Source organism: Pollicipes pollicipes, unplaced genomic scaffold (assembly GCF_011947565.3).
Source record: "Pollicipes pollicipes isolate AB1234 unplaced genomic scaffold, Ppol_2.1 Scaffold_6686;HRSCAF=7923_pilon_pilon_pilon, whole genome shotgun sequence".
NCBI classification, from domain to species: Eukaryota; Metazoa; Arthropoda; class Thecostraca; order Pollicipedomorpha; family Pollicipedidae; genus Pollicipes; species Pollicipes pollicipes.
This window is the reverse complement of record NW_023596921.1, coordinates 44445895-44471026: the sequence shown is the minus strand read 5'-3', so window position 1 is coordinate 44471026 and position 25132 is coordinate 44445895. Positions and strand designations below refer to the sequence as shown.

The 25132-nt window shown below is 49.4% G+C and overlaps 1 protein-coding gene across 1 annotated transcript in view; it reads right to left on the bottom strand.

The window, feature by feature from the left end:
- LOC119108553 (potassium voltage-gated channel subfamily KQT member 1) overlaps positions 1–11924 on the bottom strand; it is a 71667-nt gene extending 59743 nt beyond the window's left edge. The window contains exon 1 of the mRNA XM_037232142.1: positions 11633–11924. Coding sequence (XP_037088037.1) covers positions 11633–11853 — 221 coding nt within the window. The 5' untranslated portion in view covers positions 11854–11924. The remainder of the gene's footprint in view (positions 1–11632) is intronic.
- Positions 11925–25132: the final 13208 nt, after the last annotated feature.

Here is a 25132-nt window from a genome sequence, read left to right as displayed (position 1 = left end):
CAAATTGATCACTTGACATTAATGCAAAGTGGGCGGTCCCCTTGCAAGTTCAGAAGAACTGTTCGCAAGTTATTTCAGAAACTCACAGGCGGTGCATTCTCACTTTCTTGAGGGCCGCAGGTATATACAGAAGTGACCGAGGTATGGTCTGTGCAATGTCCATGGTCCTGTCGCGGCAACTGATCAGGGGTTGGGCTTAAAAAGGTCACCGATACGTGATGTACAAATGTGGCTCAGCGTCCAAAGAGCTTTGACGGAGCTTCGCATGGTGAATAAGAAACTCATGGTCCAATCTAACAGCAAGATAGGCCTAGTAGAGTACAAGTGTGACATGTCAAGAGTCGCGTGTTTCCAAGGCTGGGGCGAAGCAGTTAATAAGAAGTTTCATTTCTGGCCACGCTGGAGCAAAATTTGTTCACCGGAGCAGGCCCATTAAGAAGTTTTAAGCCACCCAAGTTACTTGGATATGGTTTACCGAAGTTATAAACGACGTTGTATCCCATGCGGAGCAATTTAATACAGCACCTTCCTGTCAGGTAATGAAGAAAGAGACCCGGAGTGACGAAGGCACTTGTAAAACTAATAACGGTTTCGAAAAGCTCGTGCGTTGCAAAGCTGTTTTATCCCCGTCATTTGTTTTAATGCATTGCACTGTGTTGTAGTGATTCGGCTCCACATGAAATCAAACAAGGAAGGGCATACATGCGCTTTCATACAGCACCTCAAAGGCTTACACTTTGATACAATGACCTCTCGCTTCCAGCAATCCAGCTATGTGCCGTAGCCGGCGTCCCATCGTTGGCCTTACGACATAAATCCTGCCCGGCCTGCGTAAGAGCCAGTGACTGTCGATCTATCAGCGGCACACACGGCCGCCTGGAGAGCTGCGCTGCTTGGTGCGGTGCGATCTTTGCATGTAAATGATCAGAGAAGTTTCTTGCCGAGACCCTGAGCCTCCAGGGCGTCGGACTTTCCCGGCGACACAGATTAGACATACGGCTTCCCAAGTGCTGACGCCATTCCGGGCTCTTCGCGACGCGGCGCCGGCAGACGCTGCCACCACTCCGGCACGATGGCGACAGATTGGATTATGGGGCGGCCGGAAAATAGCGAAACGGAAACAACGGTTCCTCGGTTCGAATCCCTTGGAACATTGAATACTTGACAAGTCAATTCTTATTTGTTTCGCCTGGTCGAGATGCAGCACACGGTTTTACGTGGCTGGGATACGACGTGTTTAATAGTTGTTGAATGTTGTGCTACCTTATGCGACGTTTCATTTAGTTTAATATAATAAAGTCTGCCACCGCTACTTAATGCCACTTTGTAAAGCATCCCATCGCCATTCTTTCATGCTAACTTCTGTGCAGTAAACCCAGTTGTGCCCAATCTTTGCAATCGGTCGTCCTGTTTGGCAGCAGTGCACGGTGTCATGCGCGTTGCTATACCAATATCCGTGTTGTGTGAGGCCCTCATGCATGGTGAGCTTTTGTGACAGGCATCCCTACTAACACAGCGGTGCGGGGCGATTAGACAGATGACTCTACCTTAACCCGCACCCGGCCGGCGGAGGGGAGGGGAGGGGGGGAGGTGGAAGCTGACTTATCCCATACGGCTATTCGAGCACAGGTTAAAAACGAACGCTTGTAGCGACACAAAATTTTGCAGAACCTGCTCATCTATCAATTTGGCGCCCTTCGTATAAATTGACAGTTTTGATCTTCTACGATCAGGGACCTAGGTCAGGTCAAAGACGTCAATTTTTAACAAAAAACTTCGACTACACATGCCTTTTCATGGGTCATTTGCCATTGTTCATACTTCATAGAGTGTTAAAACATGATACCACCTACAATTTGTACACTCAGTTTTGCGAGGCCACTGCAAGGCCACTGACCGGTCAATTTTTGCTATTTTTGGCAATTAATGCAAGTTTGTATGCATTTGTGTGTAGCTTTGGTGTTCTCTATGAGGAAAAGATTACTAACTTACATGTACAACCATCATATGAACCCAGAACAAATGACCTTGGCCCAGGTCATGGCCTATCTCTGTGGGCATCTTCTTCAAAACACATGCTAAGCTCAAAATAGGCAGTTTTTTTCGGTAATTTCGGGCGCAGGATTCAAATGCTCCACTGAAAGCATGTTGCGATATAATCATAATGAATAATGAGGTCAACGTAGGTCATGAAAGGACACGCTGGGTCATATGATATCATGTAAGGTCAATGACCTATGTTGCCAGTAGCGGAGAGGCTAGGTGAACGTGTGCAGCGCATGAAACCATCACCTTTTCGTATTTGCGAAGCTGATGACATCTCATTTCATGTACCAACGTACCTGTTCTTAGTTTGTTGTAAATACATTGCCAAGCGTCAAAGCGACTATCCATAATGCAGACAACAGGTATGCAAGCTCAAGTACCTGCAAATGTCCAGTACGCTATTTTTGATCACATAAAATGATCGTTCTGGTTACACTGACCCGGTAAACACCTCAACTTTTGTCGTTTGAATGGTTTATAAATTTGACTTAAGCTGTCTCGGATGACTTCTAGATCACTCTAAAATGTTTTGTTTGTGTCTGGAATACCTTTGTCTCAAAGCTGCACCTAATAAAATAAACTAAGTCAGAAGCACACTGTGAAGAAAAGTATCGTTCTTGTAGTCTCCTAGAAGGCCAATTTTGAACGGCGACCTTGTCTAAGCTGACCGATGTGGTGCAACGGAAATGATTGGAATGGACTCCGCGCAGTCTTACCGCTTATTCCGTGCTCTCAATATTCGCCATGCAGTGTTAACAAGGGCGTTAACTGAATCAATCGGAAAGGCCGTTTTTAAAATTTCGGGACCTTCATTGACCCCACACTTGACCTAAGGTCAACAATTTGGGGGTGCATCTTCACGATGTGACGAAACCTCCATAACGGTGTCTTTGTTTTTCTCCTACGGCGTCCAAAATTTGCAGCTCCCAGGAGTGGGAGTCAGCCCCCCTCCCCCCTCCGGCTGAGCGCGGTTGCTTCAGACTCCCGACCGGGCGTGGATTAAACAGGAAACTCTGAATGGGGCTGAATTGCAATAGTCAAAATGAGGACTTAAGGACAAAATGAGAAGCACCCGTGTGGCAGGCTTGAATGCTGACGTTCAGCTGGGGGTGGGGAGGGTAATTTTGACCCCAGGGATGAAACCTCAAAATGTAAAACAGCAAGATATGCAAAGTTTACGGGTTCAGTATGGGACTATTTAGACTCATTCATGCCTTATCTTAACGCCAATCTGTAGCGAGCAGAGAAAAACCATTCATCCAGGCATTTTGTTAGCACTGGCGCCTCTGGGACTCTGATTCAAACGCTCCCTATGTGTTGCCTCACAGAGGTAAAACATAGCAACTCAACTAAAAAGTTAAAAAATCAGCAACTGTGTTTCTTTCCTTTCAGTCTTAGTCATTTACGTACAATGGATTGCATGGTTATTAAGGAATTTAGGGCCGAATGGCTGCACATCGCCTGCATTCTAACGATAGGATGTCACATTTATGTCTAAACTGCTCCTACACTGCCGAAGACCGAATAGGCTAACATGCGTATTTGATCGTTGTGAGAACATGTGATGAAATAAGATAGAAATCTACGTGAGCTGTTAAATGCATTCGCGAGGAACATTATTAAAACACATAAGACAGTATTGACAGCCTAATTCCTTGGGTAAAACCAGGAAAATGGAGATATAGATACATTAATATTCCGGCAACATGTCCCCATCGAAACGATGGCAGAAGTGAGTATAGAAATAGTCTACCGATAATCCTATCCAATTTTTCAGGTTTCTTTTTTAAGCACCGTGCCACAGTTTTTACAGAACACCAACACTCAGAGGATTAAACAAGGAGCAATAGCCAGCCACTTCTACGATACAGTGCATTGCTAAGAATTAGAACACGCGAAAATATGTGTACATGCAAACGAATTCAAGTCAACGGGCATCACGAATGACGCTTCATTCAAACATACAAGCGAGTTGAGGTAAACAGGCATCACACATTACGCGTCAATTATAGATATAAATTGTATAGACATGCAAGCGATTTCAATCAAACAGGCATCGTGCATCACGCATCAGATATCACTTACACATGCAAACGCTTTTAAGCTAGCACATCACACATCAAGACACACATCACGTTCGCATAATCGGCCACGAGAATCGGCCATGATGAGCCCTGTTCGTTGAGGTTTGGTAGCCGACTTTTTATAAGAATAGATTCATTAATTTCCGGTACGGGTGATCCTGTGCTCTGTAGATGTCTTTGAGCTCCAAAAGGGCCATAGGGTCCACACTGCCCTGGATTTCAGCCTGAGCGTGTTCTGCCAAAAGCGGTCGCCTACTTCCTGTTTTGGTTTTAGCGTCTCGCAGGTGTCCACTAAAACGAATGGGGGCGTGGACTCCCCGACATTGACTATATCCCTCCCATGTTTTTCACACAGCTTGCACTTATTTTCTTAAACCCGTTTTTTGCGTGCAAACCCCTTGAAACTCGAACTTGCATAAATGACATATATTGCTTCTCAGGCACTTAGGCTTTGAGATAGAAGATTTCGCCACACAAAGACTTTTTACCGTATTGTCACTCTCCAAACTATACGTACGCACAGTTTTGGTTTTCTAAATTTTCTAACGATGTGTCTGATTTTCCAAAGCAACTGATTATCTGTGTAAGGTAACGTTACGAACCCGTGGTCGGATAGGACGTGTCTCCGCTTCCTACAACCCATCCCATTACGCTCTACACTTTTTATTCTTCCAAAATTCTACCTAAAAGTCGCGGGGAAAATCTATCGCCCAACAGCTAATTCTATATTTTGCTCATGCTCTGTCTTCCTTTTCACTATTTAATGAGTAGTTAGAGCCCATTGGAACATGTTACGAATTATGTTGCGCTTAGTGGAAGTTGGATGCGCAGATTTGCAATGCAGAATTATACCAGAATAGGTGGGCTTGATAAAGAGCTACGTTTTTTAACACGGGAGGGGCATAGTCTATGTCGAGGACTCCTTGCGTCCTATGATTTTGAGATATAATGAACACCTGCAAGACGCTACAACCAAAACAGTAAATACCCCTTTCGGCGACTTTCTTTTGGCAAAACACGCTCAGGCTGAATCCAGGGAGGTAAGGGCCCCACGCCCCTTTTAGAGCTCAGTCATCTACATTGCCTAGGATTACCCAGACGGGGAAATAAGTAAATCCGGTCTTCTAAAAAGTCGGTGACCGAATCCCAACGTACAGGGTTCAACCATGGCCAGTTATGCGAACGTGATATGTGCCTCTACGTGTGATGTGTGCTAGCTTAAAATCGTTGGTATGTGTAAGTGATGCCTGACGCGTGACGCGCAATGCCTGTTTGATTGAAATCGCTTGCATTTATAATTGATGCGTGATGTGCGATGCCTGTTTACTTCAACTCTTTTACATGTTTGAGTGAGGCGTGATGCGTGATGGCTGTTGACTTGAATTTATTTGCATGCTAACGTATTTTCGTACATAACAAATCTTAGCTAGATATGTGCTGTATCGTAGAAGAGGCTGGTCATTGCTCCTTGCTTAATCCCCTGAATGTTGGTGTCCCGTAAAATATGTAGCACGTTGTCTAAAAAAAATGAAAAATTGAGCAGGGTCACCGGCAGGCAATTTTGAATTCGCTTCTGCTATTGTTTCGATAAGGGCATGTTGCCGAAATATCATCGCATCCATATCTGCATTCTCCTGGTCTTTCTCCGAAGAATGAGGCTATTACTTCTGTGTTGTATAAGCTACACATCCCTCATTTGTCAGTGTAGGCTCTGATGCATTTGAATGATCGAGCACATTGATTTCACCGGGTTATTGAAAGAGCGAATCGGAATCTAACAACGCTGAAAAGTCAGTGCATAAAGTCATAAAACGATTTAGCGTTAAAGCGTATAGTGTGAATACATTAACACTTGTACAAAGTGGTATGAATGACGTGACAGTAGTAAAGTCATTGCGCATTTAGCTCAAAAGTAGCTTGGAAATGAACATGGCACAAAGACGAATAATCGGAAGAATGCCAAAATTTGATAGTCTGATTTAACATTGGATGAGTTGGATGACTCGCAAGCTGACACTGATATGCAGCAAGCATGAACATATGCTCAGAAAGATATCACGACACCTTAATAAAACAACATAAAATGTCACAAAAATCTGATGTAAAAAATGACTGCCCGAACTGCTCATGTTCTTGTTTCGAGCAGCTACCAGTCGCCCTTACCGAAATATATCCTTATTTTGAGCACGCAGTAAAACTTTTGCATTTAGCTTTTGGTTGTGAAGAAATGTGTTATGCTGCTCTATCATGGTTTAAGTCGCATATATTTATATTTAGAACAGCGAAGGTAGCCCACAAACAGACGTGTAATGGTCTCAATCCATAAGCACTCTTGGTTTACGATGTGATCCCCCTCGCATGATCATCGATATGGAAAACAACTCCTTGGTTTTACACTAACCATTGTAATGTTGTTGTGCTGCATGTGCTGCTCTGGCTTAGGCAACACCCAAAGCAGGCCATTACAAGGCCTGTTCAGCAATTTGTGGTCCAGCCAGGGTAGACCAAAGTAAGACAGATATTCAATTACAAGACAAGGTACGTACCTATGTACCACAGGCATGCATAAATCCCCATAAATCATACATTATAAATCCATCTAAGTCCCAGCGGTTAGTCGAAGGCCGACGCCAGGAGCTTGTTTCTGAAATTTAGATGAACTGTGCTTATGGAATACAATAACCATGTGAAACTGAGTGCAATTCTTAAGCTTCGTTTTCTACATTAACTTGCGTCAGAGTGAGGAGTTAAAGTGAATATCTAAGAATCATGTTGGCGAAATGGACGGCACGAACGCAGATTTGCGTAGATTATTGATGGTGGTGGTGGGGGGGGGGGGGGGGGAGGGGCAAGTCACACGCCCAACAATCTAACTCCCATGAAATACGTTTGCCGCAAAGTAATGTAATGTGCATGTCGGCATAACCCGGTTTATTTTGTCGAAAGGAAATTTTCAGCTATCAAATTTGTGCCATTTATTAAGTAGACCTTCATCACAGCAAGTTAGTAGTTATTGTTACCAAAGGATGCCGACAGATAGCATGTCTGGTGTGATTGGTGGTCCAACTCAACATTAGGTGAGGAGGGGGCAAGGCATCCTTAAAGGCCACTTAGGAGTGGCAAATTAATCTTCAAGAGTAGCAGTTTAAAGGCATCTTAAGAGCAGGCAACCTTAAATGTTACCTTTTTTAACTTATTTTGAGATTTAGATAGTCCAGTCAGACTCTACCGTCATACACAGTAAGAATCAGTCCACGTATTCCCTACAGGAGGTTTTTGCGATAGTCTCCAAAGAACCTCCCACCAGACGAGTTTTTTGTGTTGGATAGATCGACAGCTAAACCGACTTTTCCGTGAACACTGGACTGCAGCTCCGACAACAAGATTGCTGCGCCGGCCTGCAGCAGCGACCCCACGCACGACAGCCGCGCGGCGGCCTGACCCGCCCCCCCCCCCCCCCACGTGTCACAGCCGCGGTCGAGCGCGACGCTCCGAAAACACGGGCGGCGGCCGGTCGATGTCGGTCGCGGCGACTGTCCGGCCCGGTGACGGCTGCCCGGCGCGCTGACGCCCACGTCACCTGACGCGCTAGCTTCACGCCGCCGTGTTACGGCAAAAACGCCGCCACTTCGGCGCCGGTGTCGTCCGCTGACAGCGGTGTGAAGTGACGCGATTGGGCGTGGCGCGGGAGCAGTGCCCGACTGGGAGCGCCGCGACGGAGAGTGGTGACTGGGAGAGCCGCGACGGAGACTGGTAGCGCCGCAAAGGAGAGTGGCGACTGGGAGCGCGGCGGCGGAGAGTGGCGGCTGGGAGCGCCGCGACGGAGAGTGGCGAATGGGAGCGCGGCGACTGAGACTGGGAGAGCCGCGATGGAGAGTGGTCGCTGGGAGCACCGCGACTGAGACTGGGAGCGCCGCGACGGAGAGTGGCGACTGGGAGAGCCGCGACTGAGACTGGGAGAGCCGCGAAGGAGAGTGGCGACTGGGAGCACCGCGACGGAGACTGAGAGCGCCGCGAAGGAGAGTGGCGACTGGGAGAGCCGCGACTGAGACTGAGAGCGCCGCGACGGAGACTGGTAGCGCCGCAAAGGAGAGTGGCGACTGGGAGCGCGGCGACGGAGACTGGTAGCGCCGCAAAGGAGCGTGGCGACTGGAAGCGCCTAGAAGGAGAGGGGTGGCTGGGAGCGCTGCGACTGAGACTGGGAGCGCCGCGACGGAGAGTGGCGACTGGGAGCGTCGCGACGGAGACTGGTAGCGCCGCAAAGGAGCGTGGCGACTGGGAGCGCCTGGAAGGAGAGGGGTGGCTGGGAGCGCTGCGACTGAGACTGGGAGCGCCGCGAAGGAGAGTGGCGACTGGGAGGGCCGCGACTGAGACTGGGAGCGCCGCGTCGGGACGGTGCGACCGAGAGCGGCGACGGAGAGACGTGACAGGGAACGGCGACGAAAAGCGACGCGTCCGCTCGAATGCCTGCAGATTGTTGGTGGTATATACACTCAATACACTCGCTCATAGGTGTATACACCTGCGGATGTATTAATCACGTGCATTGTCAATGCACGTACGCTGCATAACGCGTGCGACTGTGATGAACACCCACCGGAGTGATCCGACTTGTAGATGGCAGTTTGGGATCATTTAATGACGCGTGAATATTCTTTGATCATATTCCCTAACGTCGATTTGGCCGGGGACGGCGTTCACCGCTAAGTTCATCGGGTGCAAGCCCACGGCTTTGGAGCATGGCCGTGGGCGAACGCTCGTCGACGGAGCTGCGCAGTGCCTGAGCTTTAGAAAGCACGTACGAACATCACCGACTGCTCGGGTCAGAGGGTCCCCTGCGTCAGGGAAGGGGGCAATTCATGATGTACCCATCTGAAGGTCTCCGGATCGACCAAGAACCGCTGTGTGCCCAGAATGGTAGCCAGTGTGCATCCTGGGCTGGGACGGGGTGGCCCTTCAGCCCATGGACGTCAAAGCAAACAGGCTCCAAGTGTTCTACCCACGTTCGCCCCTTATCAAATCAGTCATATGCTGTGAATGACAAAAAAGTTGATTTGAATAAAAGTACAGTGGGTGCACCCCAATCTTGACAAGTTGAGGGCGGAGAGTGCGACTAATTGTGACTCCTGCACGATTGAGAGCGATTCCTTCGCAACTGACTGCGATTCCAGCGCGATGTCTTTAGTCCGCGGCCTGTCTCTGACCTGGCCCGACAGACAGCGACCGATCACGGTCACCCCACGCCCTCCGTTTGATGACGGCCGTTCGGCTAGGAGCTGGTTCGCTGAAATGGCAGTGGTCCCACGTGACTGGATGGCCCACTTAGCAATGCCGTATTTAGTGCTGCGATGCATTGAAACGATCAAATTGCCGAGCGCCGTTTCGCTGTAGGCCGTGCCTCAGGGAGGGCGTCAAGATTAGAATGGGCCGATCGTTAAGCGATCCCGGCGCGGCCCCAGCACCGCCGGCCGCCCATCCCCGACGGCGGACCAGAGGTGCGGCCGCAGCTACTGTCTTCACTTCGAAGCAATTCGAGCCCGGTAATCTGGACCGCATTTCGTTTCATAAAAGAATGACGTATGCCATATCTAGCGATGTGTTATAGCAATGGTGCATGCAAATTCGTCCGACAAGCTATACTTCCATGCCACAGGTTTACAGCGACAGGTGCTTGCATGAATATCAGAAATAAACTTTCGTTCATGGTTGTAAATTTTGTGGTTTTTACGCAGGCATCCAGCTAGAGTTTTGGCAAGGAGAGGAGAAGGCAGACAACTTGATGAATGCCTGGCACGTAGCCGAAGTTTTATCAGGGAATGTCAAATGTTCGCCTTGGCTAATTTCTGCGAAATCGCCCAGTATTTAATGTGAACCTCTAGGCTCAGGGGGGCGATATCCCCCTAGCCCTTCCAGTGCTTCCTTGGTGAAGGCAGTTCAGGTTTCTCTGAATTTGACTCAACTGATTAGCCCCATTTTGTGGTTATCCAGTTATATCGACTCGTTCGCTCAGCGAGGCGTGCGTGAATTGAACAATAAGGCGACCCCCCGCACCGTTCCTGGACAAGGGGCAAACGTGAGTAGAACACTTGGAGCCTATATGCTGTCCTGGTCATGGGCTGAAGGGCCACCCCGTGTCAGCCCAGGAGGCATACTGGCTACCATTCTGGGGACACAGCGGTCCTTTGTCGATCCGGAGGCTTTCAAATGGGTACATCATGTATTGGCTCCCTCCCTGACGCAGGACACCCTCTGACCCGAGCAGTCGGTCTCGAATCAACGCAAGAGTCGTAACTGACACAGTAGGATTCCTTGTCCGCACAGGGCGTTCAATAATTGGCACATGGACCTCAGTTCGGCTTATCGGGTCCCTGGCTGAAGCGGGGCGGAGGACCCTATTCCTACTTACTGGGACCCCTGGGTGACACAGGCCTCTCCAGTGTGATGTCTCACTGTGCACTGTTATTGTCTTTTATCACATCTCCCGTCATTGTCAGAGGGCCCCGCTTATGCAAGAAGCCTTCTGACAATCAGGATCCCGTTTCTGTCCATGTTCAGCAAATTGGTCATTGGCCGGCTCGGGCCCCTGCCGACGCAGGATCCTCTGTCAGACACTGCGGACCCCCTGACCATGGGTGGGGCACATCAATTGCGAGGGTGTCTTGGGGTGGGGGGGGGAGGGGAGGGGCGACCAAGGCAGGAGTAGATCCTCTGACTGACATTTACCTCGTCTCTGCTTGGGACATAGATCCTCAGGCCGGAACGGTGCGGACTGCTTGGTAATCGGGGTCCCTGGCAGACACAAGGGCCTTCATTGTCTCAGGGGCTACTGACCGGCACAGTGGGCCTTCTGGCACTCGAACCCCCGGTCCGCAGGGCCGGGGTCCCTCAATGCGATATTCGGCCCTTCAAACGGGCTCTTTATCGCCGGGCCCGAGGGCCCGAAGGGGACCTCAGGACAAAAAGCATAGCGCGTGCTCCTGCGGCCCCTGGCCCTACCTCTGCTTGCATGCTTCAAGTTGTTGAATATCTTATCATTATCGATTTGATTCCACAGGCCTGGAAGCCGCGCATGAATAAGTTTGCGCTTGTTATCCGTCTAGCAAATACCGTATACCGCTTTGGACTGCGTTTTTCAAAGGACGCTAGGACATGAACAACATGGCTGAAAAATAGAACTTTTCAAAGAATGGCACTAACCATATACGCCAGTAGCCATATATACCACTTGCCACGTGTACCACTAGCGATGTATGCCATTAGTCACGTATGCCACTGGCCATGTGTACCACTGGCCATACATACCCCTTCTGAGGGTAGGGCTGTAGAAACATGCAGGACACAGAGCATACCACTTTCACTGCACGCCGCGTATCAACGTTACCTTGTTAAACATGATTCATTTTCACCAGATCAGCCGCAGCGTGCCCGGTCCGCGGCTGGGCGCTTATCGTACGGCAGCCGATGGTCAGGCGGACGCAGCAGCCACCTCGCACCGTACTCACACGCTGAAGTGGTAGATGAAGCACATCCAGCCGCCGGGGTGCTCAAGGAACAAGTACACGTTCTCCTGCAGGCTCTTGGGCTTGCGCTTGGTGGAGAACACATACTTGGTCTTGAACTCCTGGTCCATGGGCAGGTAGATGGGGTACAAGTAGTTGCTGAGCCCATTCGGACCGCTCCCATGGTCGATCTGCGTCACCACCAGATCGTCGTCCTCGTTCATGACGCCTTCCAGGAAGAGGAGCTGGTCGGGCGGCTGCGAGCCCCGCAGCGGACTGGGCGATCGCGGACCGGCACCGGCCGACGGCAGCTGCGGCGGCGGCGTCAGCAGCACTTCGTCGACGCCGGTGCCGACGTCGACGGCAACGGCGGCCTCCACTGCGTCGGGACACCCATGGCCGCCGCTCATCAGGCCTCTACGGCCGCAGGGTCACCGTGACTGCCGGCCGCCGCCGCCGACGCCGCCGGCGCCGACGGCAGGCCACACCTTCGCCGGGTGACGTCATCACAAACACCGCCGGCGCGTGACGTCGCAGGACGGGCCGCGCTGAGCCTGCTCCACGCGAGGCGGTCGGCGGCGCACACCCGGGACGCTACCGTTAGCTGTTTGACACCAAAGGCTTCACTGCCGATGCCCGAGTCTGCAGGTGTGCACTGCCTCGGCGGGAGTTTTGTTTCGCGCGAACAGTATTGCTTTGTCGCGTCCCGGCTGACGCGTGTTATGCGGAAGTATATGTAACCACACTTATGGATGGAACTTTTAATTAGACATCGCTTCAACTTCGAAGACGTGACCTAAATCTAATTTGCTGTTTGCTCAGGTGTCATACGGGAAGCAGCTGGAAACTAGTTGTTTGGCTGCATCGGAGCAAATAAGACATCATGAATGATGCATTGAAATACCTTCTAGAATACACTAGTGAAACGTTCACTGGGAAAATGTGCCTGCCTAGCCGACAGAATCGTGTGTGCCCATCTCATTCCGATGCAGAAAGCATGTTATTGTACACCTAAGCAGACGCTGCCCTCCAGTGACAGCATAGCGAAGGTCTGTCCCGAAATTTAAACTGGAGCGCACACTTCGGGCTGTCCAAAGGCTTTATTCCAAATTGGCCCTCTGGTCGCAGTTAAGCTGGTCAGTCATAGATAATGATGTTGTGCATTCGGACGGGTGGGGGCTGAGACGCTGGCCTCCTCGGCTGCCGGCGTCCATGCACTGCGACTGCTCCACAGAGCTGAGGTGGCCTCGCCGGGCGCCCCGGCGGGGGCGCCTCCTTGGCTCCTCGCCGCCGGTCACCTCCTCGCCGAGCGCCTCCTTGAACTCTCTAACGCAGTTGAACTCTCTAACGGCGACTGCATTTCATTTGCAGTGTAAAATGTACATTGAGGGGACTCTGCCCGTTAAGAAGGTTTTAGTTGTATAGAACAAGGCAACAACTCTGCATCTAAAAGTAAAACAGGTCCATGAGACGCAAAGAAATTGAAATCACTGTCATCTCTTTCATGTTTTGCTCTTTCATCCTTAATCCTCCTTCGCTCTTTCATTCTTAATCTCTTTCAATCTGTATAGGAGTAAGAAGGGTATGACAACAAGCAAAGGGCAATTTCGAGCAAATGGAAAATTGCAGCATCTGAAAGCATTACAACGCATATCTCTCCTTCGCTTCGGATAACCTCACAGCCACTGACATCTAGTGCCTGGCGAAGCAGACCGACGTTTTGCGAAAAGCCTCAGTACATAATACCCGATAGCGTGGCGGCCCTTCTCTGGCAGGCGGCACTGCCAGGTGCTCCCACTGTTTACCTATGGCCTCCCTGCACCGGCCGGCCACGGTCGGGGCGCCACCTGTTGGCGTTCCCCAGCGCCGCGTGGGTCGTCACGACCGCCCTGACCCCTGGCCGGCCACGGTCGGGTCGCCACCTGTTGGCGTTCTCCAGCGCCGCGTGGGCCGTCACGGGCCGTCACGTCCAGGGACCCTGACCCCTGGCCGGCCAGGGCAGCGGTCGATGTTGGGTGCGCGTCCGCGGCCTGGCTTAAGCTTCGAAACCGCACAGGCGTGCATCGATACCATCAGGCCCAAGCGGCGGCGGCGGCCCGCTGGAACGCTAGATCGCGTTGTTCTGGGCACTTCATCAGAACGGTTCGCACGCAAGGTGCTTCTGCAGCGCTGATTGGATTTTCATAACCGAACAAGTCCTGGTGATTACGGTAGGTCGGTTAATGCACGCCACGGCGCAAAAGATTACGGACGAGGCCGTTGAATTATGCATGTTTTGAAGAGCCCGGTCCTCGGTAGACCGTGGATAGCTTTCGTGATGAGCACTAGAACAAACAAAACGGTTTTGACCGCGCTTCTGCAGGTTTTCACTTAAGCGATGTCAACCTCAGGCACGAAATGGCAAAAAAAAGGTGCAAAACATCAAACGTTGCGGAGTCTGAGATATATTCCTCACAAGCTCGTATTTCATCGTTCAAACATACCCACAAGATCGGGTTAGCTTGCCTAGCCGCAGACCTTGTGACAACATATACTTACCATACCGTGGCATTCCATAGTCAGACCGACCACCAGTATCTATGCAACACCCAACAAATGTCGCAATGCCTCATTTGCGAAAGCTCATCGGGCCATTGGTTGGTTTTGGAGAGCTTGATGGTTTATCAATGGCGCAGTCCTTTTACTGATTGTTTTAGGCAGCGTCCTTGTTGCGACTGAAATTTCAGGCCGTTATTGACAAAAATATGCAGCTCGATGGGCAAACACAGCATAGACGAACAATGAGTAGAGGGGGCGGGGGGAGCAATGAAAAATAACTAACTTACCCCTAAAATACGCCAACAAACGTGTTTCAGTCGGGATTTGGCCCACTCTCTTCTTAAAGTTTGGAGGGCTGGGGACTAAGTCTAGGGGGGGGGGGGTGAAATCTACCCCCCCCCCCACCCCACCCTAGCTAAATAAGAAACTACGTCCCTGGACATAAGGTTGGATTATTTACTCGTAATACATGAATAATGCATGCCGTTGAATCGGAAGCAGTTTTAGCAACATGCCAGCGAAAAATTTAGCAGTCTAAAGCTTGCACATTGCGAACGCCTCGTAAATCAAAGATCTTAAAACGGCTTGTTGCGAATTTGTTTGGCATTTTGGAACAAAATGCCCCGTTTTTATTTCACTGAATTTATAAGCACCTTCCGCGGCATAGACTTCATAACCACATAACAGCAGACTCGTCTTTTACTCTACTCTGTCCTATTTCTCAACTTCATTTTTATCCCAGATTATGAGGAAATGTTGAAGCAAAACTTCTCCATTTGGTATGCGCAGCAATCAAATTGAGTAGTTCTGAAAGGGTGTCATTTGGTTTCCGAATCAATTTCTTTCTATTGAATTCAATATTGCTATGAATCTGGACGACGAAATGAAAGCTGGACCGGCGGTTGGTGCGAAAGGAAATTTGAGCGTTCTCGATTATGATAAACTGAATTTCGCTGACTGAACTGATATGACGTGATACTATTTGATTGAGTTCTTGGGCGCCCACTGCTTAATGGTTTCCGACATTCTTGAACATCACTTCAAGACACCAGTGATTGGCACCAGTCATCGCAGCATTAAAGAGGATTTTCCGGAACGTCTGCTTGTCACCCTGAGCTCTCATAACAGCTGCCTTCTACTAAATACGGCATACAGGCAAACAACACTCAACAAAGCGATATTATTTGCATTGAAGTCACGCCAGTTACGTCATTGGCATTCGGTCAATTGGCGCTAACAATTTACTGTTGCTCACGCTCATTTTGGCGCTCGCAACAATCAATTAATTGATCAAGGTAATTAGTTTCGAGCAAGTTATTCTGTGGTATTGTGGTTACCTGTAGATCGGCTCAATGCCACACACTTCCGCACATTGACCTGCCTCGGGCCCGTCATTCATGACGTCGGGGTTATTTCCTCTCCGCTGCGTAGCAACGGCCGCGTCACGCAGCATCGAGACTGAACAGGGGCAGGCGCGCCACGCCCGTCCATCTGTATCAGCCGCGAGATCGGGGCAGCCGACTTCCCGTACGCGCCCCCACTACCGTCTCCGCGGAACGTGGCGTCCGCCTCGGCCGGCCCGACCGGCCCGAACGGGGCGCGACCGGGCGCGCGCGCGCTGCCCGTCGCCGTAACAAGGACCGCCCCTGATTGGTGCTTTACGAGCGCTGTAAGCCGACATTATCCGTGCTTCACTCGCGCCCCCGTCTCCCGAACTATCGATTTCGTCGAATGAACGGCGGCCGGGCGGCGGCCGGGCGTCAGCCGTGACGCGACCATCGGCGCCGGCCATGGATTATCAATATTAACAACGGCGCTAATGGCGATGTGTTCGGTGTTTGTTCGCGCGCGCGCCGAACGCGGCGCGATCAATTCGCCGTGCCCCTCACCTGGCAAGACTGACATCGGCCCGACGCACCAGCGCTTGTCACCATCACTCGGCCGCGTCGGCAGGCGCACGACAGCTTACACAGCTGACGTCACCGGCATCGCCCCCAGGTGCCGGCGACAGTCACGTCAATATGGCGCACTGGCGGCCGGCAGGATCGCCGCGGCGTGCCGGTGGTCATTGGGATCGCAACAACGCGCCAACAGTGGCCAGATAGTGCGGAATAATGAGTAGCGGCAGGACGCAGGGTATTGATGCCGGACTAGACGCCAGGCGACGAATGTGGCGCATTGAGTGTGACGGTCGTTGAATTAACATCCCACAATGAAGATGCCACCGGCGGAATTACCATGCTACTGATATGCCTATAATTCAGTTAGGCTCGGCTCTCTAGAAACGACACGCCCTTTTATCATTCTGTGAATGAAGAGCACTTTTGAAATCGGAATGGGAAAAGCAAATGCCGTTTTCGTGTTGGCCTGGCGTTTCCGCAGTCCCACGCCACCGCCGTCGAAAAAGCGTCATCACGCAACAAATGTGAACTCTTTATTTATGGTGATGAAAGCAGCTTTTCTGGAGCGTGACTGGATGTGATCCTGAAATAGACCGGCACTGACTCATCGGATAGAAGATGACCTTATTCCACTAGGGGGACGTCATTAACACTAATGCGCTGCTGACCTTATGACCGAGGTTTCGCATCGGCTCGTTTTGTTCGCACCGGTGGGGCATGAAAGCCGCCTTAAAGGCAGTTTATTTCGGCGTCTCTCAGAGCCGAAATATGTGCTGTGAAACTCGGTACCGTCATGACAGATTTGGAAGCTAGGACAAAACCTTTGGTATCACAGCTCTTTACCGTACCGTCTTCCCTTACAGACTTTTTCATGTATTCATGCCAACTAATAAGTACTAAGTGCTTCCCTTTCTCTTTGAAACCATAACATCCTCACTATTAATAATCGTAAAACTATGAAGAACTAAACGTGCCACAGATCTCGCGCTGGAGGCCACGTGTTATAATTCTTTACCCCAGCAAAATCGCAATGTAAAGCATGCAAAACGGATGTCCCGTTTTCTGGCCGCACCATGACAAGCGGGAGTTGTTGGTTTCCTCCCAATCTCCTCCCGTCGACAGGGAGCCGACGGATGATGGAGTAAGGGCCGGAGGGCTTACGAGTACACCAACTGGGTCAACACCAGCGCGCTGCCAGGCTGCAGCAGAGCATTCTCAGGCGCGAGTCATTATCCCGAAACATTAACCTCGAAATGGCGACATAAAACCGACAGATGTGCAGCAAAAAGCGGAATGCATTCGACCAACCGCGCCATTGGGGCCACTCCCGCCGCGCGCATAGTGGAGTGTTCGGCACATGCTTCCGGTGCGAGATGGGCCGGCCTGAACAACAGTCATCCATCTTCGGCGACCAAGTCCGCGTGACAGCACTGCGGCCTCTCTGAATTGCACGGGGCACTCAGGCGATTGCGTGGTCTTACGATGACTTTCAGTGCTAGAACACAGTGAGCTACGCTGGCGGTCGGCCGACTAGAACGGCCGAGCGGTGCTTGGAGCCGGTCTGACCGCACCCTTTCCGCGCTTTGTTCAGGCTGTTTGAACATGTATGTAAGTGACGGCAACGTCAGATCTAGAACGCTGCCTTGATGGAGGGGAGGGGACCCGGTTTGGGATAAAAAGTTAAAAGTTGTTCTGCTTAAAAACAAACTGATCGAAGTTCTCCTCGGTTTACCTCAAGGAGTGTTCTAAAACAAAGATCTCTAAGTCAAAGGTGCTTAGATTTTCCAAGATGTCCAGAGATGTGTCATGTTACCTCAATGCGGGCCAGCTTGGGGCGGGCGGAGGCATGACCCGTTGGCTCCATCCTCCCCCCCCCCCCCCCCCGATGTTATCATCTCAGTCCATGCCTGCCGAGGCAGAGACTCCAAATGAGCAACTGCCTTACTTTTTTGGTTCGGTTCGGTTCCCCTTCCCCATGCATGCAGCATTTAGGGCCCACGGAACGGGAAAAGTGTGTCAAAAAAGTATTTGCACCCTACGTTAACCGAAGCTCAAAAGCTTTGCCCACCGCACGTTGTAGGAGACGAGTGTGTGCCGGTACTCAAGCAGATCTGGTAACCGCACCAGCCGCCGGGCCCATCCCCGGGAATGAGCGCAGTTAAGTCCCCATGTGGCAGCAAACTAAGCGCAGATGCAAGATTATATGGGATATTTGATAACAGGTGATGAGCAGATGGCAAGGCGGATGTCCAGCACTCGCGAACGCCCGTAAAATTGGAGGAAAGTTCATCGATCGTCATTCAGACTGTTTCGTAGATACCATGTCGGTCACAACTCCTTCCCACAGAAGCTTGAAACCGAATGAATAGCGTTCTGAAAACATAAATGAAAAAAAACGTTATGCTCGGTAGTCAACGAAGTAAGCTGGTGAAGCTCCCATAGGGTACTGTTTACAGTGCCACCTTGTGGTGAAATAGGGTGATATCGTAGCGAGGCGCATCCGCCAGGGGTTGTTTGTCCGTCGCGGACGATGTAGCGTGCCAGCGAAGCTAATTTTGGCTCAAACAGGTTTCATTGATTTGTTCGGGTGTGCGGTGCAAACAATATCACGTTTCCATGCGTAGCACGGCATTTGGTGATCACAATTGAACAGTGATCCATCAAAACTTAGAAGGCAAAACGGCATCCGCACGAAGGGAATCGACGTAAACTTTGATATGCAGCCATCAAAAACACGCGCAGAAAAACAAACGCAAGGAAACAAGCCAGCGCACTTAAAGGGATTGTTTTACATTTGTGTAGGGTTTTGAACCGAAATATACATGTTAAAGAGCATGCGGTGCAGTTCACAGCATAACTGTCGAGTCGTTCATGCCTGGCGTTCGTCGGCACAACGTGGCGTTTGAACATCTGAGCAAGTGAGCACTCTATTCCAGATATTGACGGCCGTCAATTGGCTCTTAATCAACGTTGTGCAAGGTACGGTGACGAGATCAAAGAATGACGCATGGAGGAGCATATGTACTAAAGAGAGAACATGCTTGCGGCGCATACAAGTTCAAGAACACTCTCCTGGACATTAATCTTTCAGCAAAGGGGCTGGATCAGCGGTTTATTCGGTACAGATTGCACTCGTTTAATTCCTAGCTGATTTCATTTCATTTACTTCTAAATGAATGGAAAATTGTTTGTACTGGTATCTTCGACATTTCTCTTTCAGCGAAAAGTATTCCGCATAGCATACAAGAAAAGTTATCTGCTAAATACGAAAGCTTATTTTCGGGGTGAAGACCAATACGCACTCGTCATTGGATGACGCTACGGTAAGGTCCATCACTGTCGAGAACCTATGTATATGTACAGCAACAACACCAGCAGTTCAATGTGGTTGTAAAAACAACAACAAACGATCTAGGCAGAACTGACAGTGTGTCCCAGCAATACGGACATATGCCGCCGAAGATATGCATACAAGAGCCTGACAACCAATTACGTCGCTGCGCTGTGACGCTACGAGAAAATCTGCTATTCGTCGAACCGATCATTCTGTTTTACAATTAAATGATCAAAGGATTGAAATATGAACAAGTCGCCCAGTTATGCAACTCGTTGTTAACAGTCCGATTCGGCTACTTTGTAAATGCGCGAAACATTATGCATGAGACATGCATCTTCACCACAACAAAACTAAAAAGGGCACGTGCCCCTTTACAAAAATGGCTTGATAGTGGCGTGACCAAACAAATACGAATGCAAATGCGAGATCACGATCTTCTCGTGCTGAGGGCGTGATGGCCGAGGTGACCGTGAGAGCCTTTGGCTTCCACGTGGGAAGTTCGTGTTCGAACGTCGACCGCGCAATGACCCGTGAGCGCTGATATGGCTTCTACAGTCCCAGATGTCTCATAAAAAGGTGCGCGCTTATGTGCGTCGCATTTCCTTTTTTGGCAGTTCCATTGAAGATAACAGAAGCCGCGTCTTCCGATGAATTCAACAGCGCGGTATATCCAATACATCCCGGTGTTAGAGTTCGTGGAACGCATATTTTTCGCTCGCTCGAGCCACATCCCTCACTTAGGATTTAAACCATTTTTGTACTCCTTCAAAATATTCAGAGCGTCTGCACAAGATTCGATAATTTTCGTTCTAACGACGCATAACATTTTTTGACTTCCAGGGGATTGACCGTACGGTCTACTGCAAGAAAGTATGCTGTCTCCAAAGTCTACGGCTTTCAATAGTCTCCGCCCAGGGCTACCGCCAGCTACATACCAATATTCGCAACATGAAACGCCACTCTCTCGATTAGTATTATGCTGCAAACATCGTGTGGACCTATTACTTCGGCGTTTAGCCGTTTGCTCTGGGGTTTGATTCCTCGCGGTACCCACCTTTCTGCCTGGGGAGCGACAAGCTTCACCACATAGCCCCAGCGGCGTTGTAAAACCCCAATGACAGACAACTATTCACTGTAAGGTTAGCCAGTTTCAAGATGCATCTTTCTGCTGGTTTCGTTGTACCGAAGTCATCGCTGGGTAGTCAGTCGAGTTGTGCTGTGTCCGACTGTGATAGTGTTAAGCAACCGACTTTAACTTGTTTTCCCATGTCTTCTCCGAATTTCTTATGGAAGGACCCATTAATCTCTGGAAAAAGATGAATGTGCGCCATGTGCATACACATCTGCCTATGTCTGGCCCTCCAAATTTGCAGAGGACGATAGTTTTTTCAATCAGAAAATAAGGATCTAAAATAAAGTGGCCGAAAAAGTTGCGGGGCACCACATTAAAGCGTGGCCGCTCCTTTGACCAAAGCTTCGGTCCGCTTCTGGTGACACCTGCCATACATATATATATATATATATATATATATATATATATATATATATATATATATATATATGTGTGTGTGTGTGTGTGTGTGTGTGTGTGTGTGTGTGTGTGTGTGTGTGTGCATTATATATATATATATATATATATATATATATATATATATACTTTTGATTTGCAGAATCCCTGGGTTATGCGGAGAAACCCCCAGCACAGGTGGGGCCGGGCTCCAATACAAGTGGCGTCCCAAGCCTCGGTAGTGGAGCGCCCCAATATCCCCGCCAGGGGGATGCCCCAAGAGGAATAAGAGGTAGACCTAGAGGTAGACGGAAGCCCCAAACCCAAGCACAAGTGCTCCTTGAACCTTAGTAGAGAGTCGTCTCAAAATGATGGCATGTGCCGACAGAGTAAAGGTCATCGATTATCGGACATTTCTGCTTCGAAGGGAACAATTTAGAGACAATGGCACCTTTGCTAACGGACCGGACACGACAGCCTGAAATGGGCGCGATGGCCGGCCACTATAGACGCCAGCGCACACGCACGAATGCACTAATCAGGGCACTCGCCGTTCATAAGTCAGGACCCCATGGAAGTAAAAATCAAGAAGCGCTAGGAAGCGGTTAAAAGCTGACCGGCCAAAGCGAATTGGAGCAGACGGAAGACTATCAAGAAATGCCAATTTAGGAACGCGTGGTCCTCATGCATGCTTTATTTGCTATTTCAGTCACAGCGTCCGTGTCGTTTTAGACAGTAAGGCTTATTGGCCATTTACGCTTTATATAGCATTTTAGTTGAAACTGGGCTGTTATAGGACGGATTAATATAGAATGTTATGAGGACCTTCTGCGTCTCAGGATAGAATAAGATGGGATGGGATTTAAGTTTTGTGTGAACGGAGACAGACGGGTAATGCTGGGTAAAAATGCAATGCAATTTTTCATTGCTTTGAGCTGGATCCTGGGAATAAAATGCAAGATAACTTTCATCCAACATTAAAACTGTGGCGACAAAAGCTGGTGATAAGTGCATACATTTTAGCCTTAGGAGTATGTTCATGCACCTAGCGTCAATCGGGGCACCTCTCTTATACCTTGTAGATGTAAGGGGCAGCACAGTGCCAGTAGCGACGACTCTATCGTTTTTATTTTATCTCATTTGCACGCTCGCCTTGATGATCTCATTACCAAGATGTGTGACTTGATCATGCGATAAAGGTTTCTGTTTGTATGCTTAGTTACGCATGGGGTGATAATGGGGTGTGGATGATGTATTTTTCCTTCCTTGAAACTCGTTTCAAAGTTGAATAATTTTTACAACTTTTGTGACACTGTTACTTGTGAATGATGTCACATGAACAGCAAAGATTCGCAGACAAGACGCTATTGTTGTCCTTACTTGTACACAGCATCACTAACGGCGCGGTGACAGCCGTCATGCAATGAAATATAGATAGTGGTGAGAGGGAAATGTGTATAACTTCAAAGCTGTCATGTGGCCCTTATTCGGTGCTGTGCATGATGTATGTGCTTTAGGACACTCTGCGTCCGGTTCTTGAATATAATTATAACATTGAGGCTATTGTGGCACGTTCGAATGGTGTTTGTGCCCGTGTGCAGCGTGATGAGGACACTTCCCATGATTTGAAATATTTAGCATTTCTGCACTCTGTAAGCGCAAAGCCAGCAGTGGGTGCGCGCAATTGTAGAAGACCCAAGCGGTAGTTTACTGAATGAGGTACAAAGGTGAAATACCTGGTACATTTTGGCGATAAGGCATTTTGAATTCGACATCCTTCCTTCCCATTTGTTGTCAGAAAGTATATTAGAAGCAGTTGTATCACAATGTTCCAGATGGACTTTGGTACAATAGGAATTCCTTAGTCCAGGTACTTTGATCACTGTTGCCTAACCAACATCAGTGGTGTTAGCCAAACAATGTTGTGCATTCGATGACGCTGACACGGCATTTTATGCACACTTTGGAAGGTCTAGGAATAAGGGGAAATAACAAACTACGAATTGCAATTAATTTGGTCCCTGAGGTTTAATGCCAGCTCCACATTGAAGCACATTGGCTTTGGCGGCCTGAATTCCTGGATGGCCGGAACGGGCCGGGTTACGGCTGAAATTTTGGACAAAGCTGCGTCTCTAATGTGATCTACTGATTAAATTGATTACGTAGTGCCTGGCATCCGTCCCACACTATCTTACAAGCATACTATCAATAAACGCACGTCAGTACTGGACCGTTGCATGTGGCATCGTCGTTTTGCAGACTCCTTATAAAGGCAGACATGCCGTCCCAATCAATGAGTGGAGGTCTTAGCAGCTTTCACAGAAGCTATTACGCCCATCTTCGGCCGGCGCGTGACCGACAGCCGCATGACGCTCCGTGTTTGCAGGTATCTATTTGATGCAACGGAAGTGGACGCCGTCAGTGGCAAAGACGGTGGGGGAATAAACGAGCTCTTTTCAGCCATGTCGATGTGGGCATGTACAATAAGCTGCTGCCTGCATTACTAGACAGGTGCATGCCATCTGTCTGATAGCCGTGGTCTGGCCCACGCCAGCAATTCATGGGGTAAATTGCGTCTCTGAATGTTTTTTTTTTTTAAGGACGGCTTGTAGTTCAGCGTGCAAAACGACTTTGCGGGCCCGCGTTACGAAAATAGCCGGGTTACGTTCAAATCCAAGATGTGTCCGACATTCGAAGTGTGTTATCAGGTTCACTTATCGCGAATATCAGGGTGAGTGGGCGGCGCATGGCTTGAGACAACGTTCAGAATGCCAAGGGTGATACAAAACAAATTTAGCTCTCGGAATGATGCATGAAAAACTTGTGATGACACAAATTAGTGAATTCCAAACGGTTGCTATATGTTTGACCTTCCCCGATAGGTGCACAGTACGAAAGCAAACCAAAAACGGACGCGCTCCCAGGTTCACGCGGGAACGATGATGTGTCATCCCCTCTAGAGGTTAACGATGCTTTCCTCTTTGCATGCTTGTTTCCATGTGATTCGGCGGATCGTAACTTTCCCTCATCCCCTCGTCAAGATTCTATCTCAGGTCCGCCATTTACTGACAGCCGTCACACCAACAAGCATATGGCCACGTTGGACGTACCTGACGTGATCTTAATCATTTATGAGTACCGCAGCCAATCACCCTTTGCAAAGAATAATGAATTGGGCTATGCATGTATACCAGCTCAAGTGAGTGATTTTCCGACGTGTGCAAACCAAGTGCACATTAGCAGCTCAGTGCTGTAGTATATGGGAAAGGACAGAGTAAAGAGAGTAGAAACGCTCATGCAAAGTTATTTACGGGTACCACCAATGCCGTGTTCAATAATGTACACCGAGGTGTCCCGTGTATCTTATCACTCTCGGCGGCAAACTTGTGTTTGATGCAACTTTTTTTAGCTGGTTCAGGACCGGCTCGCAACTTTTCGGATCAGATTCAGATCACGACTCACAGCCGTTCCATTTTTTTTTTATGTCAGTTGGCTCAGTCTCATTGCTTGCGTTAAATCATCCCGCTCATGACTCATGCCGCTTAAAAAATCAAACATCCGATTCAGTTCTGGCTCCTTGCCTTACTGGCTCCGTGAGCCACATTACTCATTTGTGTGTATATATATATATATATATATATATATATATATATATATATATATATATATGCATATATATCGTGGTGCGGAAATAGGTACAAAAAGCCTAGAAGTAAGTTTATATCTTGAGCCTAGCAAGTGCGGTGTAGCAAACAATACATTTCCTGTAGCCTGTTACCAACCAGTTGATTTAAGTCTCAGCTCTAGGCTAGCACATTCTACCCGGCACCTATACCCCGGACCCATTAATAAAGACCCATGCAGAATGTCTACCATGTGATGTCCTCTGGTCTGCTGGGCAGTTATTTTTGTTTCCAGCCACTTATAATATTCACCTCCTAGGTAACCATTGCTCGTGCAGGTTCCACGCAAACCGGCAGCGTGAGAATAAGAGGTGAATGAGGACTCAGTATCCCGCCGGGGTGTAGAATACACTTGCGGATCACGCGCTACGTCCGGCTAATGGTCAAGGATGGCTTGCAAGTAGCACGGCCGTTAGGCTAGGTTAGGTTAGGCCGACGGCTCCAGCGCGTCTAGCGAGGCGTGCGAGCTACACCAGTGCCACGGCAGATATCGTCTGCAAGACCGCCGGACCATGGGCCAACCCGGTCAGATTGGTC